Below are 15,856 nucleotides of genomic sequence, written 5' to 3' on the forward strand. Positions count from 1 at the left end.
ATAAGTAAAATGAACAGTGAAAATCAGATGATTCTCAGTTGCAAAAGCGTTCAAACCCTAAATCACTCCAGGAGCAAATTATTTGTTTGAAAGTTTACAAAACAAGTGTAATAGGTTTTACCTCTTTGTCATCAGTGGTTTAACTTAAACATTAAGCTCCTCCACTTATCTTAAGGTGTGACTCACTTGGTCAACCAACACGGCAAACATGAAGACCAAGGAGCTTTCCAAAGAAGTCAGACATAAAGTGGTGGAGAAGCACCATTCAGGAGAGGGTTATAAGAACATTTTCATCACTTATTATCCCTTTGAGTACGGTGAAATCCATAATGAAGAAATGGAAGACATACCACCCAGACTCTACCCAGATCTAGTCCATCCAAACTCAGCAGCCGAGAAAGCAAGAAGCTGGTTCGGGATGTCACTGTAAATCCAACAATGGTTTTGAAAGATCTGCAACGCTCTATGTCCGAGATGGGGGTCAGTGTTCATCAATCAACAATATCCCGTTCCCTTCACAAAGCTGGCCTCTATGGACAGGTGGCAAGAGAGAGGCCATTACTGAAAAGACGCATCTAATAGCTCGTGTGGAGTTTGTGACAAAGCATGTAATGATACTGCAGGCATTTGGCGAAAAGTTTTGTCATCAGAAGAGACAAAAATTGAAATTTTTTGATCTAAATTCAATGCGTTATGTCTAGCGCAAGCCTAACACTGCACATAGTCCTGTCAACACAAATCTTGCACATAATCATCAAGCACGGTGGTGGCAGCGTCATGTCATGGGGCTGCTTTTCATCAGTAGGGACTGGCAAGCTTGTCAGGATAGAAGGGACAATGGATGGTTCAAAGTACTTGAGACTCCTTGATGAAAATCTGTTTGAGTCGGCCACGAATCTGAAACTGGGAAGGAGATTCACATTTCAGCAGGACAATGATCCGAAGCACAAAGCTAAAGCCACACTGGAGTTCCTGAAAAAGAAGAAAATAAATGTTCTTGAGTGCCCCAGTCAAAGTCCTGACTTGAAGCCAATTGAACATTTTTGGCGAGACTTGTAGATTGCAGTCCATCGACGATCCCCATCAAACTTGGCAGAACAAGATCAATTTTCACATGAACGGGTAAAGTTTTCACCATCTCGCTGTACAAAGCTGGTGGAGACCTACCCCAAAAAAGACTCATAGCAATCATTGCTGCAAAAGGTTCTTCCACCAAGTACTGACCTAAGGTACTGAATACTTTTACAACCAGTGAATTTTAATTTGTACTTGTTTGTGCAGGTATTCCTGACATGTGACCTCCTTCAACTAGAACAGTGTTTCGTTTGATCTCTTCAGTGATTAATAAAAAAGTTCATTTTGAAAAATTGTTTCTATATAATTAGTAATTCATCTAAATGTGTTATTATTGGTCGGGGTGAATACCTTTGCAGTCTACTTACTGTATGTATATATATATATATATATATATATATATATATATATATATATATATATATATATATATATATATATATATATAATCATATAACATAATATATAGTCCTACACATCTTCGTATTTTTTTTTACTCCCTCCAAGGAGTGTTCGATATGTTTCACTCTTACTCAGCTGTGGATAATTATTCGTTTTTCAATCTAAAATTGTGTATGTACATTATATTCGTTTTCCTCTTCCAAACAATAACCTACAGTCGTTTCGTTATGAGTTCCCTTTTTCCTTTTTCACAAGCTTCTTCCACAAATCCCCAGAACGTTTCTTTATTCTCATTCTCTTCCTTTATAGAACTTCCTTCACTTAATGAAATGAACATTTACATTAATTTACCAAACGAGGTCACATAATGTCAGAACTAGATACTGTTACCTGTTCACTGGTGTACAGCACAATCGTTATAATAAGTGGCTGTCTCCAAATGACGTTAAGTAACTAGAATGATACTCCGTAGATCACATACCTCTATCAGGCTGAACACTTCACGTTTTGTATCCCACTGAGAGGTCGCATCTGGATCTGGACCTGAACCTGATCAAATCGGGTTGTTCTTGTCACCTCATCAACTCATCCACCAAGTTTTGTAGTTATCCGGCCATAACTGTTTAAGATATCATGTATTGTTTTTATCATTTTTGGCAATATCTCTCAATGGTGACGAATTGAAAAAAAACTTCTCGGATACAGATCCAGAATCTTCCTTGTCACACACCCAATCAGCCCACCAAGTTTCATGGGAATCTGTCCGCAACTTTTTGAGATATGTGCTCGCGGACAAACAACCAACCAAGCAAACAAACAGACAAACAGGGGTAAAAACATAACCTCAGTGTACTTTTAGTGGCGGAGGTTAAAAAGTGAGGGGGTGAGGGGTAACAGCGATATGAATTGAGAAAAGGAAGGGAGGAATATATAGGAGAAATAGGAGGATAGGGGGGTATGTAGATAAAGCAATGGAGGGTTGGGCGGAGATGAGACAAAAGGAGGAACAAAAGGATTTACAGGACAAATTTTGGGTAAAGTTTTTGAAGGGTCAAACTTTTCACTATCTTTGCTGAGGTCATAGATGGGCCCCAAAGTGCATTTGATGTCATTGGCACAGTAGTCGAGCCCATTGTAGCACCAAGCTTTGATTGCTTATTTCATGAAAACCACGAAAACCAACTTCATGAACACGGACGGCTTCTCCAATGTTTTCAGTGATTTTTCACCATTGATTGAAAGGGTTAAACTGATATTTAGCACGATATCTGAAAAAGTTGCGGACGGATTCCGATGAAACTTGGTGGACTGGTTTGGGTGTGTCGCAATGACGAATTGATTCGATTTTGGTGAAGATCCGGATCCGGATACGAGGATTATTTAAATTTTTTATGTGATTCTTCACCATTGAGAGATAGCTCCAAAAACGATGTGCAGTATAGCATGGTATTTCAAAAATGTATTGGGCCTGATATGATCTGCTGGATCAGGCATTACATGGCGGAGGTATGCGCTCCACCGAGTGCCCTTCTGGTTCAGCATGTCTGCCAAGCACAATGTTTGTTGAACGCTGTTTTATTTTTTTTTGTTCTTCTCCCTTTTGTAGGATTTTTAACCCTCCAATAGGTGAGTAATGGCAGCAGCTGTGCAAGAACTCATTTTGCTCGTTCGGCATCCTCCCAAATCTCCCCACATTCCCTACCCATAGCTCCCTCTCATTACTCTTCCCAATATTCCTACCTTTTTGTCTCCATCCTTCCCTCAACTCTCCCACCTTCCCTTTTCTTCCCACTCTTTCCCTATTCGTCCTTGAATATATATATATTTTTGCATTTTCCCCCTACCCACCTCAAAATCGAAGACCCAGAATCTTAAGAATATATTCGTAACTTTTAATTATTTATTTTTTTAAAACTTTATTTCTCCCTCTCACCTGTTATTTCTCTTTGTTGATAACTTTGGAAACCCTGAGTGACCTTGATGAAAGCTGTCTGCCTGATTCAGCCTCACATTTGCTCATATTTTATGATCAACAGTTTCACCTTTGCCGAAGTATATGATCAACCATGACTACAGGAGTATGAAGGTATTTATTCCAGCTTTGAGACACGGAGTGGTGTGAAAATTTTGAATGTGATATGAAGGTGGGAAAAGAAACATTTGCATTTGCACAAAGAGATGACATCTGTTTACCTTATGTAGGAAGGGGTCTGAAGGAAGGTCGAGCTTGAGGGATGCGCACTCGCCTCTGTGCTCGCTACACTGGGTTCAAACCTCTACCCAGCTATAACCCGTCATCCTGGTGTTTGTCCTGCAGGGCCATACATCATGTATGCGTTGTTCATCACAAGGACGTTGAGCAGGAGGACCCATCTGCCAACGCAGGTCATTGGTGGACTTTAAATATCCGATGGTGTCCTTCACTCAAAATGTGTGAGTTATCGCCGGGACTCTGAACAAATCACAAATTCCTGCATTAACTGCTGGGAAGATAAAGGCAAACCTTCCAGCATAACCATAACCCTTGCCCATCGGTATCTGCTACGGCAACACCGATGCTCTGTAAAGAGTGTGGTACATTTATGATGATGATGATGATGATGATGGTGGTGATGATGATGATGGGAATCAACTTTTTGTTTGAATTTTTAAAAAAGGACGACTTCTGTATACCTCCCTTAATGATTTTATCATGACTAATCAAATCCCATATTTATGCTGAAAAGCTGAAGGATATTTCACAATACCATGTGTGCCTTAACACTTGTTTCCATGAGAAATACTTGCTTAGTGATCTAATATTACCTTATAAACTCTGCATGAGAAACCACGATGCATGAGGATAACCCTGGCTCGACAGGAAATGTTCTCTGTCTGACCCACTGACCCACTGACCCACAAACTTTGACCCTCTGGCGTTATCTGCCCCCACTGTCTGCCTCCTGACCTTGCTCTGGGCGAGATGAGACTACACTGTGTGTGTTTTCTTGTTCCGTGTTCTGCTCCAACGTCCTGTCCCTGGAGTTCTCTATCTTCATGCTGCAGCTTTCCTTCACCAGTTGCATGCTCTCCACCACAAGCCTTCCCCTCTTTGCTGCTGCCGTGTGTGTGTGTGTGTGTGTGGCACCAGGGTGTGTGTGTGGGGGGGGGGGGAGGAGTGAGGGAGTAGGTTGTTGTCTTGTCTTTTAGGATTTGTGTTTATACTGTGTTTTGTGCAATAAATTATTTATTTATCTCCTACGGAACGGTTTGCCTCGTGTTGCAGCCATTTTGTCACGCAAATGATTGGGTTAATTGAGTATTCCTGGAGGATTTATTTTGCCGTAATGATGGTTTTATAACCGGGGCTGCAATAGCCCCCCCCCCCTCGATCACAGGTCGGTGAATACCCCTTGTGAGAGACGTGTCTCGTGTGGCCAGCTAGTTTGATAGTTTGGCCATCCTTCAATTTTCAACTTCAGCGTGGATGGTAACCGCTCAGGTGTAGTTGCATCTCGTTGGGAGGTTGCCATCCACACGACAATATTGTAACAAATTTATTGCACTGTGGTTTTGATAAAGCAATTTTCCTAATTATTCCTCCGTTAGTTTTGGTAATTTGTAAAATATCTCCTTTTTACCCAATCTCCGAAATACAAGGTCAAAACCTTAAAGATGAACCGCTTCCATCGGTGAGAGCTACCCAAGATGGAATGGTGCCAGAGATGGGATATTGTCATTTTTTTCCGTGCAATTAACACGGGCTCTAATGCCGTGTATTTGCCACGAGTCCTTGAGGTTCGGTAATTTCTATGAATGCACTCATGAATATCTTTTTTTTTTTTAATGTGTTCATGAATGTCGTCATTTTATTTTAAACCAGAAAATTAGAAAAAAAATGATTCCAGAGAAAAAAATAATGTCCCGTCTTGGGCAACACTCCCCTAAAGTGATCGAGCTGATCATGAACATTGTACCTAACTGTCGTTGTACCTTATGATAAACATTGTACCTTACTAACATGGTATCATTAAGAAATACTCTTTCAAGGTGTATAACGGACTCGGCTGCAGAAATACCTCGTATGATTAAACGCGGATGCCATTTGATACATCAATCCCATGTTGCGTCTGTATGCCGTTAACCTAATTCATCAGTTTACCACCTCCATATGACCAATAACTTATCAAACTTACCACCAAAATCCCTGATAATGACATGTATAATCCATTTGATTTTGAGACAGAAAAACAGTCAGGATGTCAGGACGCAGCACTCTATTATTTTGAAGAGATACCTTGGGATCAACGCGGAGGGGACAGCTTGCCGTAAGTCCACATCCAAGGGATGCTGTGCTTTAGGATGCAGTGCCGTCCAGCAACCGACAACAATCTACCTGACTTTTCTTGGAGGTTGACGAACCGAACTCGATCTGAACTAATCGGTTGAGTTTTCATGATATTATAATATATAATTTTATCTCACAATTGCAGGAGGCGCACAACCTTCTACATCTGTTGGATTAGCTTGCAGATCCAGATTTACAAACAATAATAAATTTTAATGTGATGTGGATTGGCTTTGTCTTTCTTCTGACTTATTTTCGTATTTATTCCTTCTTTCCTGCCAAGCCTTGTGTACTGTTTGCTTCCATTATGGCTCCCAATTCAATCCCCACGCATGGCTGCATTTTTTGAGAGAGAATGCTCTCCCGCATCGTTGCTGCCCTCCTCACCCCCCTCGAGCCGACTACATCCATGCCCACGTACTCTCCTCCCACCGCTACCAAGTCATTCATCAGCTCCAGGACCCCATTGTGTGCTTTTGTAATATCAACAGAGAGTGACAGCAGATGGAAAACGAGAGATCCCCATTGGGTCATACCGAGGACCACCCAAAATGGGTACGTTGAAATGGTCATGTGGATGGAATTTTAGACTTCATGTTTTTGTTGAAGCTTATTTTCGTTCAAAACCGGCTCGCCTTGTACAAGCAACTCAAAACGGGCTAGTCTACGACTCGGAGGACATGGTATTTAAAATATTTGTCTTGTTGAGCGATGAATCATACAAACTTGCCTGGAGTATAGGTGTGTTGATAGAGGTGTGTTGACAAGGTTGTCTTTATCAACACCCGAGGGAGTTAAATAAGGCAAGGTCTTCTTCTCTTCGTGTTGACAATTTAGCCCGTGTTTGGCTGTGATTATAAGAACGGTATGGTTGCATTAACAACTGGTTATTTTCTTTAACAATGGATTTTATGAACTAAAAGTTCATAAAAGTGGATGTATTGCCATGAGAAATGAGATGCAGCTGATGTTTCGAGCATTAGCCCCTTCGTGTTAGTAGAACAGAGCATCACATTCATTGTCTGTAATCAGCTCCACACTAATAAAGCCAAAAATTACAAGGTGCTTTTGGATGTTTTTAATGTTAATATAATGACGCTATTTTAACTCTATGGTGGGGTGAGGTGGTGGAGGGAAGAGGTGTGTGTGTGTGGTGGAGGTGGGTGATGGCAGGCAGTTCCACTTGTTTGTTTACTGGTGGTATTTTTGTGTGCTGAGGATATCCATATCCATATCCATATCCATATCCATATCCATATCCATATATATATTTAAAAATTCATGCATTTTATACATGAGTTTTTCTTTCTTTCTTTTTTATATATGAATAAAAAATATAGTGAAGGGCTGGCAGGACAGTCTAGAGGTCTCTGCACGATGAGTGGTGAACCACTCCGGATTTGCACCGGTTGATATCCTGCCCTTTACCTTTGAAATGACGCTACGGATGGTGCGTAGAGGCTTGTATGCTCCACCAATCGGCACGCTGTGTACTATTTTGCCAATCCTTTTGGAAAGGCCCGGGTAATTCGGCAGTACACACTTCCCTAGCATGTATAGCCCCTTCCGTTCTGCCAGTTTTTGGTTCTCTCGGGGTAGGGAGTATCCTTTTGCGATACCCCTTATGGAACTTGACTCCTCCAATTAATCTAATTTCTTTAATTGCATCGACTTTGGAAGATGACAGTCCATACCCGAGCTGCCAACGTCTGTGCTACACTGCGGGCCATCCATAATGTCATTTCAAAGCTAAAGGACGGGATATCAACCGGTGACAAATCAGTAGTTTATCACTCATCATGTAGAGACTGTGACCAATTCTACACTGGTGAAACTGGAAGAATTTGAAACAAAGGCGAGATGAACATGGTCGAGCAGTTAGGCGAAGGAAGGCCATTGACAGCACAGCAACCAGGACCAAGGTAGCTCGGGGTGACGACAGGGACAGTAGCAACCAGGACCAAAGTAGCTCGAGGGCGACGACAGAGAGAGAGAAAGAGAGAGAGAGAGAGAGAGAGAGAGAGAGAGAGAGAGAGAGAGAGAGAGAGAGAGAGAGAGAGAGAGAGAGAGAGAGAGAGAGAGAGAGAGAGAGAGAGAGAGAGAGAGAGAGAGAGAGAGAGAGAGAGAGAGAGAGAGAGAGAGAGAGAGATCGAGATCGAGATAACCAGAGAGATAACCAGAGATAACCAGGGCCAAGGTAGTCGAGATATTCGGACATATCGTGCCATTGCGTGCAATCTGACCACAAATTTTACTTGTGTGGGACCTGTGTCCGAGACATGACTTCCAACTAATGACACAGATTGATCCTGCAGGAATGGCACAGCAAGAGCCGAGAGGGTGGTCTAACTGGGGAGATGGTGCACATACCCACACCATACACACGTCTGATGCAAATGGCAAAACTGGATGGTGCAAAGAGCTGCGGACGGTGAGCAAAAATCAACAATGCTCGATCTCTAACACCACACGCACACATTTACCACACTCAATGGAAACTCCACCAATTACGCAACCCACGAGTCACAATCACGCAACGAGATTCCGCCCACTGTTGCCCTTTCCTGATTATGTCTTTCTCCCTGAGTTTCCTGCCGACATCATCCCAGACACCGTTGAGCGCGAAACATCAGCAAGTGGAGCTGCCTTTGTCACTGAAGCTCCTGCCAAACGTGCTCCAACAATCACCCCTCTTTCAAAGTCACTGAGGTCTCCTCTTGCAGCCATGGTAGCCATAAATAGAGGCAACGAGGCCAGGCGTCTGTTTGTGGAGAGGATGTTGAGGTCGTGGAGAGATTCACTTACCTTGGCAGTGATATTCATGTCTCTGCTGGCTGTGAGTCAGAGGTCAATAGATGTCTGGGTCGGGCCTGGGGAGTCATGGATTCACTGGATCATGGGGTGTGGCGCCTCCGGTACCTGTGCGGGAGGACGAAAGTCCGAGTCTTCAGGTCCTTGGTGCTTCCAGTCTTGCTCTATGGATGCGAGACTTGGACTCTGACCAGGGATCTGAGACGGAGACTTAATTCCTTTGGTACCAGGTCTCTTCGGAGAATCCTTGGCTATCGCTGGTCGGACTTTGTGTCCAACGAGCGGTTGCTGAGAGAGACTCGGATGAGATCTGTTACCTGCATGGTCCGTGAGCGTCAGCTGCGGCTGTATGGACGTGTGGCTCGTTTTCCTGACGCTGATCCTGCTCACCAGATTCTCTCAGCGAGGGAGTCCCATAAGTGGAGGAGGCCAATGGGCTGACCACGTGCCTCGTGGTTGCAGCAGGTTGATCGGCTTCTCAAGGAGATGGGGATGGGCCTGGCATCTGCCTGGGGGATGGCCAGACGGAGGCCCCTGGAGTACTGGCGGAAAGTGGACGCAGCGACGCGCTGTTCTGGTCCATGCTCCCACACCTGACCTGACCTAGGCCTGTGCAGCATTTTTATACATGACCCTAAGCATGCTGGCATGTTATGTGCTTCATTATCATGTGGACCACACCTGTTGTATCGAAGCCTTTGCTTTCAATGTACTTGGTGTCCCTCATTCACCCAGATGTTTCCATTTTTTTTTTGTTCAACATATTGTTGCGGTTTTGTAAACCGTATGCTGAAGTTGAAACACACATAGCACGTCGACTTTTCGAGTAATTCCCTCCATTATGAACTTTAAGAATAGCGCCTTCCTTATAGGGGTTATTACGTAATTAAATGCATTGGTTGGGTAGTTAGTGTCCCCTGTCAACCCGTTGGGAGAATGGAGCCATTCACACCTGATGGCATGTGCCATGACACATCTGCACAGGGTGTGTGTGTGTTTTACTGCCATGGAATTCAAAGTGTGCTTCGTACACCAGCATTCTGGAACGCGTGCCAAATTCTCCCATTTCCCTTTATTGTTTCATGCTCCGCAAAGTCTTTGTTTGTCTGTTCATCTGAATGGACGTCTACCCTGTAATGTAATTTATTTCCGTCTTCCCCTGTACTGTATTTTCTTCCCCTAATCCCCGTTTATTCCCCTCCACCCGAATTGACTGGCAAACGAACCAGGTCATGACCCAGCCTCCCTGGAATGATTACCCCAGTCCCTGGCTTTGCGCCATTAACATTGTTGGATATTTGGGGTTCGTCCCAGGAGTATGGGGGTAGAAGATATTCCCCCCACGTTAAGTGCGAACTCTGTTCATGACGACAGCCGGAAGGACCAAATGACTGAATATCCGGCTGGGCAGCAGAATAGGTGGGGCTGCAAGGGAACCCTCCAATGGCTGGCATGGGACTGGCTCGTGGGGTCTGACATGGCCTACTGGCTGGTCCCAGGCCACCTTTGCGGATGTGGCATGTGGCTCTTTGACCCCGCCCGCCCCCATGGCTATAAAGTTGCACTCGGCGCACTGATTCTCTCGCTCTGTCGTTGCCCCGAGCTACCTTGGCCCTGGTTACCTCTCTCTCTCTCTCTCGCTCTCTCTCTCTCTCTCTCTCTCTCTCTCTCTCTCTCTCTCTCTCTCTCTCTCTCTCTCTCTCTCTCTCTCTCTCTCTCTCTCTCTCTCTCTCTCTCTCTCTCTCTCTCTCTCTCTCTCTCTCTCTCTCTCTCTCTCTCTCTCTCTCTCTCTCTCTCTCTCTCTATCGTCGCCCTCGAGTTACCTTGGTCCTGGTTGTTATTGTCTCTGTCGTCACCCCGAGCTACCTGGGCCCTGGTTGCTACTGTCTCTGTCATCAACCTGAGCTCCCTTGGTCCTGGTTTCTGCGCTGTCTTTCTTCTTTTGCCTAGAGCTATCGGAGTCCTGATCGTGGCACGTGCTTGTTCTCTCTCTGCCTGGGTCATCACACTCGTCTCTTTCCTGGTCCTGGATGTGTTGGTTTGTGCTCCCAAAGGAGCTGGTGGACCCTCGGTGGTGGAGAGTAGTTCCGGGGCCATTTCGGAGTGCGGTACCATGTTGGGGAGGGTGACGGTGATGCACGCACCAGTCCCAATTTGTCTCCCTGTGTGTGTGTGGTCTGATGGGTACCCTGTTTTCTTCGCTGGTAGGTAAGGCATGGGTTAGGTCTGCAACTAGTACATTTGCTTTCCCTTTTTGTAAATACACGTCTTGATTATTTTATTGCATTCCCCCTTTTCCTGCCCCGGTTCCCCTTTGACGCCATGAAAGCTCTTAAGTTCCCCTTCTTCCTTCTCATACCCCTCATCGCTCATTGTAAATAAATTATTCTTGTTATATTTCCAATCTGCCTGTGGTGATGCTCTCTTCCATTGGTCCAACAATGTCCGTATGTAGATTAGCTGGGAGGTTATAATTCCCCACTCATTGGCTCTCATATCAGTCCGGCATTGTGCTTGCGGAAATCTCGGCCGCATTGATCACGATCCAACCAAGACAATAGCATAATTGCCGAGGACGTGATTCCCCAAAAAGATCACATCTTCTAAGGTAAACATTGTCAGATGGAGGACCCTAAGTCACGTGGTCAAGCTATTGGCGTTCGTGGTTTAGTGACCCACTGCAACACAAAGTTTTTCGTGTGCGATAGCCTGCGATTCTCAGTGAGTCCACGGTAACCAGGGATACCCCCACCCTCGAAGTGCCATATATATATATATATATATATATATATATATATATATATATATATATATATATATATATATATATATATATATATATCTGCACACACATGCAGACTCCCCCCATGCTTTTCCAGCCAAAGAAAGTTGCATAAAGCAACCATGAAAGTCTACCAAAGGTAAACCATTTACTGTTTCAAACCCTTCCCAAAGTTCCTCCATAGCTGTAAAGACATTCGCAAATAGTACATACATGAGAATTCCAATGCTAAACACACCCCCTCAGCTGCCAGACTGGTTTCATCACTTGTTGGTGAATCATCAGCGACAGCACAGACAGAAACATGCACGACTGAGGCTCCCAAGCTTGTACCACATGTAAACGTCAAAAGTAGTCAACATATAAATGAAAAAAGGAAGACCCACCCACATCTCTCACCTGTGAATGGAGGGAATAACCAATTAGCTCTCACCTAATCAATTAAATCCAGGTGGCTAGAATTATGTAAATAAATTGACTCCTCTCATGCTCTTCTCGCCGAAGAAGCTGCATAAAGCACCCAAGAAAGGCTGCGCAAGGTCAACCCTTTGCCTTTTTAAACCCTTCCCAGAGTTCCTCCACAGCTGAAAAGACATTCACAAATAGTACACGCATGACAAATGACAATCCCATTGATTGGTGGTGCAGGTGTCGGGCTATGGAAGTAGTGCAGGTGTCAGAGCGGATGTCGATGGGCATGAAGATGCAGGAGGTGTCAGGGTGGTTGATTGGCTAGGAGGTTGCTTGAAGAAGTGCAAGATGCTCGACTGCTTGGCCAATTGCCACTTTTGATCGTAGATTTCCTTGTAGGGACTAACAGTGGCATTCAAGTAGCGTTTAACTGCAGGCTTCTTGGGTCCAGAGTAAAGGGCAGCTTGCGACGGTTACTCAGAGAGTGAAATAAAGTGAGCCAATTTACTCGATGTTCAGTCCTTAACCGCCAGAAGTTCCTCGTCGTCTTCTTGTTGTTGATAATCTTCTTAATTTGTTATTTCTTGAGGTTATCAACACTTAACTCGACCGTATTATGCAAACTTGTCTGGCTTGTTTTATTCATCTGTGAGAATTATCATCTGGGATATTATCCCATAAGTCTTGAACGTGGCGACCACCCCCTCGTCTGGAAGCTGTAGTATTGAGGTGGTGTTACCGGGGCAAGAAGAGAACATTGACATTGGGGCAGATGTTCATCAGGTGTCTGTGGTGGCCAGGGGCATTATCCAGGTACAAGGAGTACCTTGAACAACAATACTGTTCCTTGATTGTGACGTCACGCATCACTTGATCTCATCATCGTAAATTTTTTTGCATATAACAAGCTTCTGGTTGAAGAAGGGTCTTTGCGTAATATCGAAATAGCACATAATAAAGTCTCATATGGAGAGGACTTACTGTGCATGTAATGTCACTGTGCCTCTCCAGTCTCCACCCTTCAAATGTGTTTTATTGCTCAACGTTTCTATTGGCAACTATCTTCCCACGAATCAGATTTAGATAAAACCAAGTTCAATGTGTAGATTGATGTTTATTGAACATGGTAATGTCGAGTTTATTAGCCCGTCTCCTGCGCAGCGGGAGATGGGGTTTTGCATTTTTTATTTTTATTTTTTACCATTTGAGCTTCTGTCATCAAATTTTCAACAAAACTTTATTACAAGAATATGGAGAAGTCAAATTAAATAATTTGGTCAAAAGGTCAAATGTTCCGTTGAGCATCCAGAAGACGAAGAAGTGTGAATACAAAGTGGATTGTCTTGGCATTATCAGATGCTTCCTGGTTATCGTTTACGATTTGGCTCATTTTACGAGCTCTTTTTGTAGATCGAAAAATATTTCAAGTTTGGGTGTCGCAAATTGTGGGGACGCACTGCATCTGTGACTAAAAGGAGGAAGCGTTCGTTGTCTGTCCATCCTTCCAACTGTTTGTTTGAGATGCTTCATTCTAAAGTTGTTCCTGCTGTAGAATAATAGAAATGGCACCGTTGGAAAGGTAATATTCGATGAACTTGGAACAAAAATGTGTCTGTTTCACAATATACAATAGATGCCTGTTTTGAAAGCCCTCTTTCCAAGATTGAGGAAAAAGAAGTGGGAGTGGGAGCTTGAAGCAGCACTTCCAATGGTAACATTTATTATTCGAAGGACACGGGAGAAGCACACAAAATTATACAAAGTAATAGTTCTTGAAACAATAGTAAAAATATATATATGAAAGTACATGGAAGGAGCACCCAAACAACAACAACCACAGCCACCACGACAGCAATGACAACAACAATTAGAGCGGCACTCGGTAGAGAGCATACCACCACCAGGCTGAACACTTTATGTTTTGTATCCCATTGATATGCTAGTTCTGAATCTGGACATGAACCAAAATTTAATCTGCTTGTTCTTGTCACTGATCCAGCTCATCCACCAAATTTTGTCCGAATCCATCCAAATTTTTTGAGATATCGTAATATATATATATATATATATATATATATATATATATATATATGTATATATATATATATATGTATATATGTATATATGTATATATGTATATAAGTATATATATATATATGTATATAAGTATATAAGTATATATATATATATATATATATATATATATATATATATATATATATATATATATATATATATATATATATATATATATATATAACAAAAATAAGTCATTAATTGCAAAAGAAAGGTTGAAATGGTCTAAAGGGCAAAGATCTGTAAAGGTGTAAAGGTTGTAAAGTCAAAAGGTCTGAAAAAGTCTTAAGAATCTTCAAAGGTCTCGGGGGTTTTGACGGGTCTGAAGGGTGTAATTTAAGGTCCAGAAACGTCTATAAGGGTCTAAAGGTCAAAAGGGTATTAAAAGGTGTGAAGGTCTGAAAAAGTTATGAAAGGGTCTAAGGCATCTAAAGTCGACATTACCATGTTCAATAAACATCAATCTACACATTGAACTTGGTTTTATCTAAATCTGATTCGTGGGAAGATAGTTGCCAATAGAAACGTTGAGCAATAAAACACATATACATACATATAACAACAGAGCCTCCCACCTGTGCGACTTCATGGATGCCATTGCCTCGGCCTGCCACTGGCCCCTGTTAAAAGAGCAAATTGAACATTTCTTGTGATTATACCGATGGTCTGGTCGTGAGTCTGACCTTTTTATAAACGTCATTACATTGATGCCAAACATCATGTTCCATTCATTAATCATGCCTCGTCTCCATTGGGTAGTTTGGAACAAGTTCATACTCCACTCACTGTATCCACTAAATCGTTCTGAACCAAGAAAAGTTCCCTAACTTATTGACGAACCTGCCAACTCAGACCGTTTTGGCCTTTTTGGTAATGGGAACATAGAATTTAGTTCTGGCTTTAGTCTATACTTCCAAAATGAACTCATCTGGAACTTGCTAGTGGAGACGAGACACACGTATCGATACATCTCCACTCTGCCTTTAGCTCGTGGCCTACTATTCGCTCCATTACCCCCTTTCCCTCCCCAAATCACCTCTCCAACTACCCCACACCCTTCCTTCTCACCTTTCTCTTGCCCTTACATCCCTTATCTCAGTACAGTATTCGGTATGGCTATTCATTGTGTTTGCTGCAGCACTTTCTGGGTTAAATGGAAGAATGAATCCTTTTTGAGGACCTCATGGTGATGACTGGAATGATTGATTTCACAGCTTGTGACAAATGTTTGCCCAATCAAGTATGGTTTATATACCCAACTTATAACAGATTGTAGATTTGTCTGCAGATCTGTAAGGTCCCTCCTCCGAAGGCCAGTAATCTCACCTGGTCAACGAATAACATGTTCAGATCGGGAAAGTTTCCCAAGAAACCTTTCCTTGCTGATTCCTGCCTGCCAGGCTAATGATTGTAGGAATCCTGCTTAGAGACCCTTGTCAAAGCTTTTGTTCGGCCCGAGCTCGTTGTGTGCAGTGACATCATTGTGTGATTCGAGACGAGCCGAGGTTTCCTCCTGAGTTTCACGGCCCATGGAGCTTAGTGGGATCGGAGGCCACAATGGGAGAGGGGGCTCCCCCTCGGCCGCAATCCAGAGAGTGTTGCTCATGTTTACAAATTACACATCTTCAGCTCCATAATCCTTTTTGTCATATCCATATAGTGATGTCTGATGCTTAACTGGTAGGACCATTAACCACCACCCCCCCCCAATCTTAGAAAATTTCTGGTAGTGCTCCTGGTGGGGCTGGGGTGTTGTGGGGGTGAGTTTGGGCTTTTTGAACATCCTCTTTGGTGCCCCTCTCTTAAGCCTTTGTATGGAGTGACATCATTGTGTGGTTTGAGACAAGCACAGGTTTCCTTCTGAGTGTGACAGACCATGGAGCTTCGTGGGGTCGATGGAGGGGGTGTCGTGAGGTTGGGCCAATAAATGGAGACAAACAGCGTCGCTGCTCATTGGCCGGTTATAATCGCTG

The 15,856-nt window shown here is 43.3% G+C and overlaps 1 protein-coding gene across 3 annotated transcripts in view; it reads left to right on the top strand.

The window, feature by feature from the left end:
- Positions 1-66: 66 nt before the first annotated feature.
- LOC147019715 (G protein-coupled receptor 68-like) overlaps positions 67-15,856 on the top strand; it is a 47,103-nt gene continuing 31,313 nt past the window's right edge. The window contains exons 1-4 of one of the 3 annotated variants that reach the window (XM_085894378.1): positions 67-3,102; positions 3,513-3,562; positions 3,794-3,909; positions 8,119-8,234. In XM_085894378.1, coding sequence (XP_085750504.1) covers positions 8,213-8,234 — 22 coding nt within the window. In that variant the 5' untranslated portion in view covers positions 67-3,102; positions 3,513-3,562; positions 3,794-3,909; positions 8,119-8,212. Of the gene's footprint in view, positions 3,563-3,708; positions 3,910-8,118; positions 8,235-15,856 lie in introns of those variants that run through there. The other 2 variants (XM_085894379.1, XM_085894377.1) reach the window with 2 other exon arrangements.

Source organism: Eptatretus burgeri, chromosome 9 (assembly GCF_056783735.1).
Source record: "Eptatretus burgeri isolate ZD-2024b chromosome 9, Ebu_testis_v1, whole genome shotgun sequence".
NCBI lineage: Eukaryota > Metazoa > Chordata > Myxini > Myxiniformes > Myxinidae > Eptatretus > Eptatretus burgeri.